The sequence below is a fragment of the Vanacampus margaritifer genome, chromosome 13 (assembly GCF_051991255.1).
Source record: "Vanacampus margaritifer isolate UIUO_Vmar chromosome 13, RoL_Vmar_1.0, whole genome shotgun sequence".
Taxonomy (NCBI): domain Eukaryota; kingdom Metazoa; phylum Chordata; class Actinopteri; order Syngnathiformes; family Syngnathidae; genus Vanacampus; species Vanacampus margaritifer.
The window spans coordinates 6,630,309-6,647,306 of NC_135444.1; the positions used below are offsets into that span (position 1 = coordinate 6,630,309).

At 38.7% G+C, this 16,998-nt stretch overlaps 1 protein-coding gene across 3 annotated transcripts; it reads right to left on the reverse strand.

Moving 5' to 3' along the window:
- Positions 1–769: 769 nt before the first annotated feature.
- lhx9 (LIM homeobox 9) lies at positions 770–14,577 on the reverse strand. 3 transcript variants are annotated; one of them, XM_077584805.1, is made up of 6 exons: positions 14,357–14,577; positions 11,647–11,923; positions 10,888–11,090; positions 9,812–10,170; positions 5,923–6,125; positions 3,361–5,515 (listed from the first exon to the last, which is right to left on the reverse strand). In XM_077584805.1, the coding sequence occupies exons 2-6, from the start codon at positions 11,824–11,826 to the stop codon at positions 5,261–5,263; spliced, it is 1,200 nt and encodes a 399-aa protein (XP_077440931.1). In that variant the 5' UTR covers positions 11,827–11,923; positions 14,357–14,577; the 3' UTR covers positions 3,361–5,260. The 3 variants fall into 3 exon arrangements, with proteins under 3 accessions (XP_077440934.1, XP_077440931.1, XP_077440932.1); XM_077584808.1 differs by lacking the exons at positions 3,361–5,515; positions 14,357–14,577 and adding an exon at positions 770–2,947 and having other exon boundaries at positions 11,647–12,236; XM_077584806.1 differs by lacking the exon at positions 14,357–14,577 and having other exon boundaries at positions 9,812–10,167; positions 11,647–12,236.
- Between the last annotated feature and the right edge of the window lie 2,421 nt (positions 14,578–16,998).

The following is a 16,998-nucleotide window of genomic DNA, read 5'->3' on the forward strand; positions in this document are numbered from 1 at the left end:
TCAAAGTACATGAGTATTTTTTTTTTAATGCTTAGATAATTTAGCCTGAGTGTCAAGCAGGAAGGTAACGGGTCCCATTTTTTTGTCATGACCCAATTGAACCCACAATCTTCAAGTCTGAGGATAGGCACTCTACCACTAGACTACTAAACTGGTAAGGAAAAAAGGGAAATTAGCTTAGTAAATATGAACCATATTGCACTCGTCTGCTTTCATACTTGAATTTTTTTTCCCATTTATCTTATTACTAGATTATGCAAAATCTTAAAATAAGAAAACTTATGAAACCCCAGTTCAGGGCCTTTGATATTGGTTAGTTGTCATCTTCAAATGTGGGAAATGCTTATTTTAATCCTCACAGTACTTAAAACTGGCTGTTAACACTCAATGCAAAGACTGCTTGATCAAATAAGATAATTAAGTAATAAGTATCTTAAAATAAGCACAATAATCTTGGGTGACAATTTCATTTTAAGTAAAAATAACTTGTCAAAATAAGCAAATTTAGGTTAAATTTAAGAAATTATTACTTACTTAAGATTTTAGTTTTTGCAGAGTAAATCCCATGTCTACATTCAGAACCAAAACAAGAGCAATATGTCATAAGATGATCCTTTTTAAAACAGTTATTTTGGAATCATTCATGTGATATTTTCACAATTCTGACCTTGCCACCAGGCAGAAAGTTGAGGGAAACTTGCTTGGGAAAAAAAAAACTTTATTCACCACAGTGACAAATTTTACTCGTTTAATTGTAAACAGTACATTTGCATCTTTACATATTTAGAAAAGCTCTCCAGCGGATAAACCAAATTTATTAAGTAGTAGGTATTTTTAGTATACGCCATGGGCCCAAATGACCCCTGGGCCATAGTTTGCACACCCCTACTCTAAACTGTACATACTGTAGGTTTGAATGCGAGTGAAAATGGTTGTTTGTCTCTATGTGCCCTGCGTTTGACTGACAACTAAGGTGTACACTCGCCTCGCACCCAAAGTCAGCTGCGACATGCTCTATCTTACTCATGACTTGCTAAGACAGAAAATGGATGGATGGATCCATTTGACTAAAAATGTATTGTATACAGATTATTTGTTTTTCATACAATTAGATGTTTAATGGCAATTTTATACAAATTCCGATGTTTTAATAATTATTTCATTTCTTTTACCATGTAAATATATGTATTTTAAAATGCTATTTATCTAAAAGGTCTGTTATGTTTATTTATTATTTATAACTTTGAGTGATGAAACAAGGTACAACTACAGTACACATGTTAAAGAAACTTGAACAACTTGAAAATTTAAGATTACATTTTTTGGTCACTTTTGGTTTTATGCTGATGTTTTTTTTTAAGACACTAAATGTAATCCCAAATTAGAAACATACTCATATCGAGTTTACAATAAATTAGGGCTGAACAATGAATCAAATTCAAATTAACATCACAAAGTAGAATTTTTTTTCTTTTCCTGAAACAAAGTCTGTACTTTGAAAAAACAAAACAAAAACCTCTTCATTTTGGTTGGTCAGTAGGCTATTTTTTTAAATTATTTTTTTTAATTTCATGTATTTATTTATATTAGTGTCTATATAAGTTTAGTGCTTCAGTAGTGTATGTTTACATGTTGTTGCTTCATGAAAGATGAAAAGTTGAAGCCAGAATTCTTTGCATTATTGTAGTAGTTTGCCTTACTGACTTTTTTGGTAGAATTTTGTGAATTTGAAGTAAATGTTTACAATACTGCAAGTCAAATTGTTTAGTAAGTTAACTCTAAGTCTAATAGATAAACTGTGTTTCATATTAAATCATGCTTCAATTACCTTTATAGGCTGAACCTACAAGACCAAAACATTCTTGTATAATAATTGTAATACAGTTTGATTTATTGTTCGTTTCTGTTAAAATATGCAAGGGAAGAGGACGTTGAAAAAATAATCACATAATACATTTTAATCCCAATTTTGTGCGGGGTAAAAAAAAATCTCAATTAATATTTTTTTCAAATTGTTCAGCCCATCTGACATTCACAATATTCCAGTATATTGTCAGACTGCAAAGCTCAAATGAATCATGTCTGAGCATGTTATGTCACACCTTAAAGCACACAAAGTGGTCATGTGACCATTTTCACCTCCAGTGTGCTCAATGTCAATAGTGCTGTATGTATTTCCCACATCGTGTGTCTACTAAACGCGCATTAGAAACAAAAAAAAATTCCCCCCATGTGTTTTATTTTGCAGCGGACAATCACGAAATAATATACATCTCAAGGATCACGTTAACAATCAGGCGCATGCAAAATGAGAATCTCTTCTTTCTGCGTTTTATTTCCCATGCTTGCGTCCCTCGCCACCGACAGATGGCAAAGCTCCAACTCTGCAGTCGTCTTCATGCGTGCGTCACATTTGACGGGCATCCTCCTGCCGCTGCTGCCCTCGTTCACTTTCAAAGAGGCTGCGTGCTCGCAGAAAGGACCCTTGTGACAACATACAACAACTTGGATATACTGTCGTGGGGGCAGCAAGTGCGTGGTGGAGAACAAAGACTGTATGGGATGTATACTGTACTGTGCTTATGTATAGGAGTCAGTGTGTGTGGCTTCTGTGGAGTACTTTGAGTTTGATTTGGCTACATCACAATACATTTTATTGTCATATTTTGCATGAGTCTTTCCAATACAGACATTGAGTGGCATCATACATCATCATGGCGTCTCCTTGCTTGATGGATTCAAACAAGACATTTTCACGTGGACAACAACATCTGCTGTACACTTGCAAGTGAATATTTGATCTCGGTATGTTATATCATCTTATCCTAATATTGTCTTTGTCTTCAATGGTGAGGAACTGCCATCAAAGTTTCCCCCTTCTGTTAATACTTTAGGGAATTTTCAAACGTCGGGATGTATGGCTGTAATGCCCCAAGATTTGTTCTCCCTGAAAGAAATGATAGAGTAAGAATATATTAACTACAGAGCAACCTGGCTTTACGGGGTCTGCATTGATTTGGACTTCATTTTAGGTTTACCATGTTAAACAGATGTAAATAATGCGCTTTGCAGCATTCTGTCGATTCAAATTCTACCGCCGTGATCATGCATTCAAAAGCAAATTTCAAATTTTTGGACTGCAGGGTTTGGATGCAAATCCGTGGGGCATTACGTCAAAAACCATAAACATCATAAAAGAGGAAATAGAAATTAAAATGGAAGCGACAATGAGGAACGACGGTTAAGTCAACTGCTCGGTGAGAAGCAAATGCTCCCTCGTCGGCTGACGTGACAAAGGAACAAAAACGGTATTCAAGAAAGAACGCAAAAATGGCAAGTGCAATGACAAATAAAAAGCCATTTAAAGCAAAGTATTGTTTTTATTCACACAAATTTAATAAGATATATAACAACCGTTTTGTCCATAAATATTTAAGGGGAAATAGTTTCTATACACCATCTTTATCAAGAAACAGGGAAACATGGACAATCTTGATAGAACACTTACTGTACTCAACTATTAACACGAAGATCAATATATAAGGTTCTTGGAACTATATCTGAAAGAGTGCACAAATGCTTTCTATGACATCGTGGCCCCTCCCCCAAATTCTTCTTTTTTTTTCTTCTTCAAAACAGGATACACCATAAAAAGATCTTTGAAAATAAGATGCAAAACAGTACAAAACTAGTGAGGCGTCCAAAGGGTGTGAATCAGTTAACAAAGAACACACAGAATCCTGAATTTCACAACCTTTTCTCGCATAAGGCACATAGAGTAGAACTGAGTTAGGCATCTACTTCATCAAGTAGACTTTTGCTCTACAATAGAACAAATCAGGACGCTGTTCCTCTCTCTTACTACCTTTCAGCCAGAAGAAACATGCTGGATTTTTTTTGGTCTGATCAGTGGCAAGTGGCTTTCCAGAAAGTCAATGACAGGAGAAAAGAGGATTCCTTCCACCTGCACTCAACTGCACCTATCTGAGGTCATTTTTCAATGCCAGCTCTACAAATCCAGTCTTAATCGTTATACTACACTCCGTCATCCATTTAACAAAACAAAAAAAAAGCATCACCCTGAGCAACATGATAAAACAATAATGCACTTTTTACGGGGAGGGGGTGGAGGGGTTGCTTTTGTGCAATTGACTGGGATCAATTTTACTGCGATTCATTAACAGTGCCCATTAACTGCTCTCCTGTCCAACCACCAAACAGTTGCTATCATTGCGATTTTGTTATTTTGTTACCACTGTTCTCTTAGCACAGTAAATGTTTGAATCAAGTCTAAAAAAAAAAATATGTTGGGCTTTCCAGAATGAAGTCTGATTCAACTGCAATACAGATGGGAGACATTCAAAAAGAGAATTGAAAGACTGTTTTCTGGATTTGGACCCATATACAGAACATTCGACAAGTTTGCTTCCCAAATGACTTCAAAACAGAAACAACAATTGATTTGAGAGCATACAATTACAGGGCAAAAATCACCAATTCAGCATGAATTCAAAAGGGCTCAATTTGTCATCATTCAATACAAATGTACAAATGAAGAATTAATAGTGTTTTTTTATTTGTCATGATTTTTCTTCAAGTGGAAGTCAATCCAAAAATGTTCTTTATGATAATATGTTGAATGTGCCCCCAATAGTCTAAACACAGCATTACGGTGAATATTGCCATTGTGGAATATGAATTAAGCAGCAAAATCCCCCAGCTTTTTGGCCATCTCAGGGGGCGGCCATTTTGTCACTTGCTGTAGACATCACAGTTCAGGTAAGGACCAATCGTGATTGGTTGTTGCCTGCTCAGGTCCCGTCTCACCTGTTTTCTAAAGCTGAGCCGTGATTGGTTGTTACCCTGAGCAACTGTGATGTCATTTTCAGTCAACAACAAGTTACAAAATGGCTGCCCCCTGAGATGGATTAAAAACAGGTGGATTTTGCTGCTCAACTCATATTCCACAAAGGCAATAGTAATCAGTATTTCCTGTTTAGACTAGCGGAGGCACATGTAACATATTATTATAAAGAAAATATTTGAGTTGGCGTCCACTTTAAAGTCATTTCCCAAAGTCCGTCACCACCATAATGAGGTGTCAATTGCTAGACAAGAATTTGATGCGGCCACTGCTCCTCAAAGGGGCCATCTCTGCTTGGTTTAAAGGTCAATTGATAAAATCAAATAAAAAGTGAGAGAAAAAAATGTATCAGAGAAAATAATGGTAAAAAAAAAAGAAAAGAAGCAATCTGCTAGCTTAGAAAAGGTTCGTCAAGGTAGTTTGTGAAGGGCTCCCCGAATCGTGGCTGTCCAAACTAGAGGTGACGGAGGTCACTACAGTAATCGAGGGGTTTGTCAGGTCTGTTAGTGTGGCCGCGCTGGAGGGGGGGGTCAGGGCGCCACTGTCGGACGAGGGCGGAGGGAGTGAGGTGCCATCAGCCTTATCAACACCTCCGTTCTCCTGTCGTAAAACGTTCCTTCTGAATTTGGCTCTCGCGTTTTGGAACCAAACCTGCAAACCAATGCCAGTGGGGCTTTTACTTTTTTGCGTTTATGGACGACTGCTTTCAAGAAATACAGCTGCAGATCAACATAAATTGACACAATATTTGGGGAGTTCAAGGCGCCGGACAACTATGTCAGCTCCTCATCTCAGCACAAAAATGAAAAGGGGATGATCATCTTTTAGAATTTCAACAACATGTGCACTCTTCTTTTCAGTCAAACACTAATCAACTCCTTTCTGCCTCAAAAATTACACAGCCAAAACGCCCCACTAATGACTACATCCATCGTGGCTCAATGAAACAAAAGAAAAGAAATGAGAGTCTGGGGGTGAAATGGCGGTGGGGGGTCATGGAGTAGGGGAAGTGGGTGCGGAAACACTCATACGAGGAAGGCAAACGGATCCGTGCTTACCTGCAGAACTCTTTTGGTCAGGCCCGTCTTCTGGGCCAGCTGCTTGAGGTCCTTAGCGTCCGGGTTGTGGTTGATGGCAAAGTAGGATTTCATTGTCCGCAGCTGGTGGTGCTTGAAGGAGGTCCGCATGCGCTTGGTCTTCTGCGTCGGCGCGTAGGCCTGCTGGTCCCGGTCCAAGTGGTCCGCGTCGTTCTCGTTGCAGCCTGCCGGCAAAGAGCGCAGCGACCGGGACAATCAATATGTTTGTGTCCAAAACGGCACGTTTGCTCAACCGTTAATATATGTATTGCTTTGTGATGTGTATCTGAATGTATTTATGTAAAGGGGACTACTACTGCTGTTAGAATATGGCATATTTACAATTTAATTTGTTGTTCATTAATGTGCATTGTCCCTTTCAAATAAAATGAAATGAAATGAAATTAACATTGCATCAGCAAAGAGCACAAGACATTTTCAACACAATTGGTCAGGAATTTGTCAAGATAACACCCAATAATGTGGATTAACCAATATCTAAGATTTGTGAAAAAATTCGAAATTACCCAAATTGGGACATACGGGGATTTGGGATTTAGATGGATAGATGGATGGATAAATGGATGTATGGATGATAGCTAGCTTGATAGATAGATAGATAGATAGATAGATAGATAGATAGATAGATAGATAGATAGATAGATAGATAGATAGATAGATAGATAGATAGATAGATAGATAGATAGATAGATAGATAGATAGATAGATAGATAGATAGATAGATAGATTTTTTTTTTTTACAAAAAACATTGCTCAACTGATTTCAAATTTTAATGGCGTGTGAAAACTATTAGTATTATTGCGACAATGTACTTTTCTTTTGTTTTTTTTCCCCTTATGATGAAAATATAAAATGATGGTACTGTAGTGTAGACTACAGCCTATACTCAGCAAAATTTGAGGCAAAATGAAATCAGTGTCTTTCTAAAATGTGTTATAAAATCTACATCTGTTGGAATATACTGAAAATTTGATAAATGAATCACCTTCAACATGAAACGTATTTAATTGTGCTTGTCCAGGACAAGTAGTTACTCAGATATTCACATTTCAAATGATTTGAAATGATACATTTTGGGGTTACCCTGCATCAAGTTTCACTTTTAAAACAGAACTACTGCAATAAGTGAACTTTTCTACCATGCTGAAATGTATTGAAGGCACACATACAATGAGTGGTCAGCCGTTCAAAACAACAACACACATCTCTACTGCATTATTTAACGCCACTTGTGGAGCTACAACTTTTACCGTTCGTTTGCCATATAAAGTTAACATTACACTGGCTAACACTAAGCTTACAATGTAAGCTTAGTGTTGTCCTAATGCTTGTAACAAACATACCCTATATATATATATATATATATAGTTATACACGCTTTGGCTGTAAATTTGATGCTCAAAAAAAAAACATCCTGTGCAATTCTACTTGGCATCATGTAATGGTCCATGTTGTTCTGGCTGTCACAATAGCTCTGCCTGGCACCTTTCACTTTTAAAATGAAGACTATTGGCATCTGTAAGGCACATTGTTTTATAACAGTTACCCACTAGGGGTCTCTGTATCCAAAGAAGACCTAACCTCATGGAGAGGTGTGCAATAACAATACTCTGTAGACTCACTCAGCGAGCTCGGCGTGTTCAAAACAAGCAAGAAAAGGCTCACTTGAGACAAATAACATCAAAACAACAGCAGAATCGGATCCTATTTGTAGCAAATGTGAGGTTTTAGATGTGCGCATGAGTGACGGATATTAACAACAACAATTTGGGGAGACTACAATGAAAAGGGTGTCAAAGGTTTGTACACATTTAAACTGATTTAATCGCTCCCTTTTTAGCTCATATTTAATAATCCCATTTGATTATTTATCGTTGGTAATAGCTTCTAAAAAAATAATAAATGCATGCTTCATAATCATGACAATAGGTAGCAAAAATAATGCATGCATTTTTTGTCATATCTGAAACTCGATCCCATCCCACTGTTCCATGAGAAAAGCCCGCATTTGCATAAGGGACTAAAGGAAGCGGAATCGTGTTTGTGGTATGCAGTTGACGCAGTGGCCTGAGAAGAGCGGCCTGGCCTGGCTGCAGCGCTGGAGGCCCGGGATTCCAACGTCACTTCCAATTAAGCCAGAACAATTAACGCGCAGATTACCCTTCTTCCTCCCCCCATTCATCGCGAACACAGCCGCACAATGACTCGCTTATCAAGCGCGCACTAATTCGCGGACCGACACGAAAAATTGGGACGCTGCAGGGTCCAGCGACTCCCAGCATGCAGACGGACGGGAGTCTTTTTTCTTTTTTTAATTCAAAATTCTTTTCGCTCAAACACTAACTTACAAAAACGTACAAAACGTGTATTTTATATCAAATTGTAAACATTTTGACCAAATAACCACAGTCATATTTACACATTTAGTCTATGTCATGGATGTGAAAATTATCGGATGACAGTAAATTAATAAATTGGCGACTGCGGGCGTCGTTTAGCCTCAGGGCAGATGCATTTCATCCAGACATGCAACCCTTACATAAATTAAAATGTAAACTCATAATCTCATTCAGTTGCAATGAGAGATCAAATTGTGCAACTCCACTTAATCGTCCGAAAATTATTGAGTAACAACAAATATTATATCTGTGTTTGGCTATAGAACAGTGACATGTAGAGTGACAGGCAGAAAAAACAAATGCTTTGCCACCAGATGGCAATTAATTATCCTCCACTTTTAGTTTGATTGTGTTTCGTGTTTGTTAGTTTTTTTATGTAAAATACGCTTTGGTTCAATAATCACAATTTATTTTGTCCAGACTGAATTTCTCATGTTGTGTTTGGAAAAATTGGGGACGTGAAAACTTTTAGGAAGCTGTTTTCTATTCCAGTGACATATAGTGACATGTAGAACAATGAAATGCTCTTCCAGTAGATGACAATTTACCCGTGTATCCACGTTTTGTGAAACATGAGGTAGTGTACTATGAGATTTTATGCTAATTAATGTGTAGCTTGACCTAATTAAAAATAATAAAAAAGAAAGAAACACTGGTGTTAATCCCCAAGCCCCATCCCCCCAAAAAGTTACATTTTGGTGATGTTTTCTTGTGTGTGTGTGTTTTTTTTTTAATCACTAATGTAAAAACCTATAACTATAAGTATTTTTTTTTTAAATGCATGTAGCTAAAGATAATCAATTTTGCTGAATTGGTCAGAAGCGATGCTAGTGTCATAGAGTGACAAGCAGAACAATTGAGTGCTCTTTCATCATATGTCAATAAACATGTGTATCCACTTTTTGTATTTTTTTGTGTGTGGTGGTGTTTATTTTTAAGGTAAAAATGTGCTTTCACTCAATACAGGTTAGGATAAACACAATTCATTCACGTTTTTGTCCAAAAGGGAGCTTTTTGGAAAGCTGTTTTTTGCACAATAATTATTTTTTATCCCATACAATATGAAGGATCAAGTGTGTTGCAAAAAATTGCACAATTTCACTAAATTCATATAGTTAAGAACTGTATCATTTTTAACCTATGCTTTTGGGAGTTTTCCTTTTTCTTTTTTTTTTAATTTAAATTTGTGGTGTTCCTAAAAAATAGCACTTGTAAAAAATATGTTGAGTTTGATAAAGATTGTGAAACACTGAGCTCATGAATTTATGTTTTCTAGAAGTGTGATTTTGATTAAGTTTTGTCGTGTTGTGTGTGTGAAAATCGGAAAGTGAAAACTTTTAAGAAGCTATTTTTGGGAGGTTGGTTTTGCACACTATTATTATTATTATTAATATTATTATTATTATTATTATTATCGTTTTTCTTGCCTTATCGTGTTAGGGGGTCTCACCTGTGTTATAGCTCGGTAAGTCCAAGCCCATGGCGGGGCTCTTCCTCTTCCTCGGCCGGCCCTTCTGAGCCGTGCCGCTGCCGTTGAAGTAGGGCAGGCCGAGGCCGCCGCCCTTGGCCGCCAGCTCGGCGAAGTTGAGCTGGGGGTGGTAGTCGGCGCCCTGCACCAAGCTCTCGAAGTGGAGGCGGCAGTAGACCAGGCTGTCCTTCATGCCGAAGTGGTCGCCCGTGGTGAGGGTCTTGTTGCACGAGGTGCACGTGAAGCAGCTCAGGTGGTACACGGAGTCTCGCGCGCGCATCACCATCTCCGAGGCGGAAATGCCCAGGTGGCAGCGCGCGCACCTCTGCACCGAGAACCTTCTGGAACAGACGCATCGTCAAAAACACACTCCTGGAAGCACTAATATAAAGATATACACGTTGGGTTTTGCTAAGTCCCACTATAAAGTTGTTATTTAAAAAAAAAGCTTAGTTAAATAGTAGCAAATGCGTTAGAGTTATTTAAATATTTCCAATTGTAGCAGGTGACAAGGTCCCTGGGCATTAGCATGGGCTAACATGTAACATCCTCTTTTTTTTTTTTTTTTTAAATAAAACCAACATTGTACCTAAATTCGATTTTGTGTCACAAATAGCCTATATAGTTTCTAAGTGTGTATATTATGAAGAATATTTACTATCGTTTCTTCTCATTAAAAGTTAGCTTATTTACTCACCGTCACTGCTAGCTTCCCGATTTGGGCGACATTTAGCACAAAAAAAGATGGCGATTTAAAGAGACAGGCTACATATTTGCATTTAAGTAAGGCCTATGCGTTTTATATTTGTCCTAGAAAATAATAAGCACACGGATTTGACTATGACTACCACCAATATATTTGTTTTTCACTTAAGGTAAAGGTTGGACTGACTAATTATTCTTTTAACACATGAAGATTAAAATACAAGGCCCATACAGCAAAAGCCCGGTAAAATAACTATTTTAATCAAATTAGTCTTTTATTGTCTAAAACATGTTGGTCTTGATTAAGCTAATTTTGCCTATTTGTCCACGGCGTCGTTCGTGTACACTTTTACCTGTAGTAATCCTCTTTGCAGTAGATGCTGCCATCCTTGGCGAAACACGTTAGCTCCGACTCCAGCGCCAGTTTACATTCACAGCATTTGAGACAGCGCAGGTGCCACTGCTTGTCCACGGCCAGGAGGTAGTATCTGTCCGAGATCTTGCCCCCGCAACCGGCGCACAGGGCGGGCTTCTCCGGGCTCATAGAGGGCATCGTCTGGACACAACAATACACCGTCAGGAAAACCTTTTGCCAAAATTGACAATAACATGGAGTCATAAGTAATAGCCTACTGTATTATTCTATTTTAGTATTAGATATTTTATAAATGTTTTATATTGGGCAGGCATTGGTGAGACAACACGGACAAAATATTCAGCAAAATATATTCGAGTCCATACCATGCAATTATTTTCGGTTGTGCAGAAAAATATGCATGTTTTCTCCAATTTGATGTGCATCACCAATCCAATATAAAATCAGTATATATCGGTTATTTATAATTAGGTTTTTGCAAGTGTTGCCATGCCTACAGCAGGTACCGTTAGTTCTTGGTCAATTTAAGAAACAAAATTACATACAATCTGTACGTTATAATGACAATAACTTAGGTTAGGCATATTTGTGATATTGAAAATTATAAGAGCTTTTAGTTGGTGATGATTGTCCTTTCTCTGTTTTTATTTTACGGAAATTTATTTTGAACTGGAATAGTCCCCTTCAAAAATATCTGTGTATTTCCTTACAATTGAATTTAAAGGTCTGGCCTCACCGTCTCTCTGCCGTTGATCTGCATGCTTTTTACCAGGCGAGACTCCGACTTGGACCTTCTCTCCATCTCCTCCATGATCCCTTGGATGTGGTCCCCGGAGATCCCGTGGAAAAGCATGGCTCCCGGTCCTGGGCGCAACGTGCGAGCGGCTGCTTCTGCCTTGCAGCCCACCACTTCCATATACCGTGGACGCCGACTGGTGTGGTGCTGGCTCGGCTCAGCGCATCCAAAATGCAGAGAGTCAGATCACCTCCCGGCCCACTGCGTGCAAAGGCAACTGGAAGCACAGAAGTTAAAAAAAAAAAAAAAAAAAAATCAAAAATAGGAGAAACTACAAAAGCAGCAGCAGCATGGGTGGGACGGCGAAGTGCACGAGCTTGTTCCTTCCTTCCAGAATGTCTGTCATCCAGATAAAAAAAAAAAAAGTATAGTCCAAGGGGGTGAAGGGAAGGAGAGGGGGGTGGCTGCAGTGTGGCCAAAAATAATGACACAAGCTTCGGTTAGCTTCTTTTCTCTTTTTTTTTACTTCCAAAGTTCCCAGTCAGGGCTCCTTGGTATTTGGAGGTCAGATTGGAACTGCCTGCATTTGAGCACCGTGTCCTATTTGTGAAGAGAGCAAAGCCTGCCCAGTCTGAATAATTTGGTAGGAGGAGTTCCCCATCTCACTTTCTCTCCCCCCCCTCTCTCTGTCTCTTGCCTGTCTACCTCTCTCGCTCTCCCTTGCCATTCATTCATATTGCCCAACAAAGAAGATTCTTTCTTTCCCTATAGTTTGCCAACACACTGCTTCACTTTACATTTGTAACTTAACTTATTTTCATCACTTAGTGACCGTGTTGCTGTTTGGATGAATTAGGATGGTTTGTTTCGTCACGTTAATTGTCTAAATTCTAAAATGTAAAATATTGAATTTATAAGAAATATATTAGGGCTACATAAAATTTCCCAAATGTTCAATTTAGATGCATCATCATCATAATTATCACGAAGAAAAATAACTTATTAATCTGATGCGGTCCAGGCAAATGTTTGGTCGCTTCAGTGTGTGCACGTGTAGTGGGCGGGGCCTGATTCTGATAATTCATTAAAAATAAGTCACTGCTGTATGCATGCGAACTATATTACTCTCTAAATAAACACATGTTAAATAGATTACATTTTTTACAGTTACATTTTCTTATAACACTTTAATAACTCTGCCTCGATTATCTGTTCTGTAATTAGGCTACATTACATTCATTTTTTCTCTTCCTCGGGAATAGGGCCATGCATGCAGCACCTTTGTTTACTTTCAGCGGGACTTAATTAGACAAGAGAATTGAGTAGAGAGTGACATTTTCCACAGATAACAGGCCAGACGAGTGTTCTGTTTGTAACTGGCAGAAAAAAATTATATATATATAGGCTAGTGGTAACGGTGGGCGGAAAAACCCAGCTAGTTATCACCTCTTTTCAGAAATTTCGTTTATTATTGATTTATATGAGCCATATCAAGCAGGCGCCACTGAGATTACACTATGGTGTAACGTGGCAGCTTTAAGGGATGAGGAAAAATAGGTCTAACGTGGCCTCGTCATAACATGTAAAATGAAAATTAAAATGAAGGGGGGGGGGGTATAGTGGGACGATAGGCCTATGACGAGTAAGCTACTGTCTTAAGGTATCCTATAGGCCGATATGCTGCACAATACATGCACCCCTGCCACCATCACGTTGCGTTGGAGGCCCCCATGGAGTCTTGAACCCTCCCGGACTGCTTCTGGACCTGAATTGTATAAACGTTGATTTGCACACTGTTGTTTCGTTCTTAAAAAAACAAAACGAATTCAAAAACAAAGGTTATAATTTTTACTCATGCATTGACAAATGCACCGTGCAGTTGCATGCGTGCACGACTGTTTTTTTTTTTTTTTAATTCCCTACAACAACAAAAAGAAGCAAGTTGAAGTCATGCATCTCTTCAAAGATTTTATGGAGACATTTTTGACGACTTGAAATGCCAATAAAAGGAGAATAGTGTTGACCCGTAGCCTCCAGCGGTAACATTTGATTTGACTGAGTAGGATTTAGCGATGCGTCAGTGAGCACGCAGCGAGCAGCACACAGGGACTGGTGTCGTTTGTGGATTTGCATGAATAATTGTGATATTCCCTGCTAGTAAACACGCTTCTTTGCTTTTTTCCCCTTCCCAATTTCACAGAAGGGCCTGTTTAAGTGCCTTTAAGCCTAAATGGCGAGATAATCATCTGGTGATTTTTTTTTTGTGCCATTATAGACATCTTTCTAAAATGTTGAATTTCTTCAAAATGAATGATTAAAATCGAGACATTAAGTTAATGAACTAGTTTATGGCAATTGATGTTAAACAATAAATATTGCAATTTATTGGAACATTTTAACATTCCAAATATATTTAATACATTGGCGCAAAGCATTATTTTTTTGTGTTGCCATAATAAAAGAAAAACAAATGTTCATAATGCATTATATATATTGTTATATTGTTTTGAAATTACCTCAGGTACATGCACCTATAATTTCAAAACAAACGTCATAATAAATGTATAAGACGAGTAATTAAAAAAAACAAATAAATACAACAAAAACGGGTGTCTTTTAAGGAGGCTTTGTCAGTTAGTTGTCATTAACCTTAGCATTAGCCTACGCCGTCTTTCTTCCCAGAAGACACTGGCCGGAGTCAGGCTCTTACCTGAGGATGTGCTGGTTCGATGGCCGCGGGATGGGCAAGACGAAGGAGACGCTCCAGCCCGGACTGCGCGCTCCAGCGTAGGACGGGAGAAGAGAGGAAGGAGAGAGAGGAGAGGAGAGGGAGGTTGACTGCCAGCCTGCCGGTAGATGGGGGCTGTTCCACGTTTGTGAGCCGCGGCTCCACATCCAGCCTCAATTAAAAGGCAAGTCATTTAAATATTCCTCCGGCATGCACAAGACACAACACGGCGCACACACCATTGCACTGCAAACTGCGAGCCAATGGCCTTCTTTGCACGCGTAGAGCTTCTGATGGCTGATGTCGCCACGAATTAAAAAGGGGTAAATAACACCATCCTGTATCGCTTACCGCCTTATGGCGAGCAATAAGCATTCGTACGAAGATTTAAATCCATTTTGGGGTCATTATTATCAAGCAAATAAGAACAAAATGGCGCTTCAATGTTTTAATAAGAAGCTCAATTTGCAGGTTTATGACAATTAAAAATAAGATACATATGTTTATTTCGATTATAGAATTACGCAGGCAATAAAAGCTACTTTAAAATTGACAGAAAATTAAATAAAAAATATTATAAGTTTGACAAAACTCCACTTTTCTTTCTAACGACGAATTAAAAATATTGCAGGCTATTAATTGCATTAATCGTTATCTAATTTACTGCTTAATGCCCCAAAAAATAATATAAATTACAACCAAGTCTCGCCGTGAATAATGTAGATCATACATGCTCAATGGTTGTTTGCGTACTTGCCATTCTACATCCTTTTGGCCTCACTGCATTATCTAATGAATAAAAGAAAAAAGGTAAAACATTCATCATTTTAATAATGTCAGACCTTTGTGTTTCCTGAATATTGTTTTCAAGTGTTTTCATTGTACCTGGTCACAAACGAGGCAATAATTCCTCAACTGTTCATTAATGAAATGTCCCTTTGCTTTTGCCTATGAATATTCATGCCCCCCAAACGGCTGGGTAAAATAAAATAAAAAATAAAAAACAGACCATAAAGGGATGCTCACAATGGTCATAAAATAGCACAGACCTTTAAATGCACGGAGCTTGCACCTGAATTGAACTGTTAACATGACACAGAGGGAGCCATCCTGCAGGCAGGATCACACTTGCAGGAGGTGTGGGTGGAGTGATTTCAATTGACAAGGAGTGAATAGAATATTGTCTGGGTGAACACTTGGGCAGTGAGCAAAGGGTGACAATTAATTACACCTCTTCTGCTTACATAAATGAACACGTGCCATGCTGTTATACAGTCACTTTGCTCCTTATGCCTGCTACGTATCTCATCAATAATGCAGGGGCACTGAGATCACATCATTTCAGTGTGTGCTGCAATGTGCACGGAGTCTGAGGATCCCGAGCATGATAGCATCTCACAGTGGGTATCAGTGCAGCGGGCTCGGTTCAACCGGGCTACCTCAGACACAGAACCGACCGGGATGCATGCCTGCTCTCTGCTGTAGGGGCTCAGTGGTTATCATAGCACTCATCCAGGGTTCATCATTTCTGGGTCACCTCAAGTGACACCGCCTCGTTCTCGGTGCCTCCCGAAAGCAGGGCCGAGGAGGCGGGGAAGCTTCTCCCATGCAGGATCTGCCGTGGTAGCGAGGAAGCACGGGTGAAAAGCTGACAGGATGAGGGAGAGGAGGGTGAAAGGAAAGCGAAGGGTGGTGGGTGGTGCGTTGTGGGCTTTCCAGGAGGAGGATCAGAGGGAGGAGTGAAGTGCTGTAAAGCTGCATCCCAGTCACATGCGCCTTGGTGGGTGACATCCTAGAAATATTTACAAACAAAGCAGACTTCAGTCCACATTGAGGTAAAGGACATTGACTTCATTATTTTTACTCATTCATAATCATAAAGGGTGATAAACTTAAATTATTGGCTGACTCGAGAAGTAGCCCATTGAATGTTAATGTATAATCCCCAATAAAAGGCACTAGTCAAATTGTGACGTTATGACGCGGGTCGATATTTTTATAATTTTTTTGGTGAAGGGAAGTCAACCTAAAAAATCTTTACAATATTTATTTTACAGCCACACTAGTCAAAATACTGTATTTTGATCAATATTGCATTTCTGGATATAAGTTAAGCAACTGTTTTGATCCATCTTGCCACTTGTTTGACTGGAAATGACATCACATTTGTTCAGGGCATGACCAATCAAGGCTCACCTGTTTTTCTGAGCTAAGCTGTGATTCGTTATTACCTAAGCTAAGCAGCTGTGATGTCATTTTCAGTTGACAGCAAGCGGCAAAATGGCCACCCCTGACATGAATAAAAAATGGTGGGTTTTGCTGTCTCATATTCCACAAACTCAATATTAATCAGAAGGCTATGTTTAGACTAGTGGTGACGCTTACAACATATTGTAAAGAAAACTATGGGCTGGCTTCCCCTTTAAAGACAAGGAAATGTAATATGTACACATTAAATTCAATGTTTCTCTACCTTTTTAGGACCCATTTGAGAATGTGAAATCCTTTATACAGGACAACGCACAAGCACAAAAACTTTGTGTCCAATGAATACATACAAATGGCCCACTTAATTGAAAATGGATTATCTTATGTATAAGTACAGACACGTTATCATCACTGTG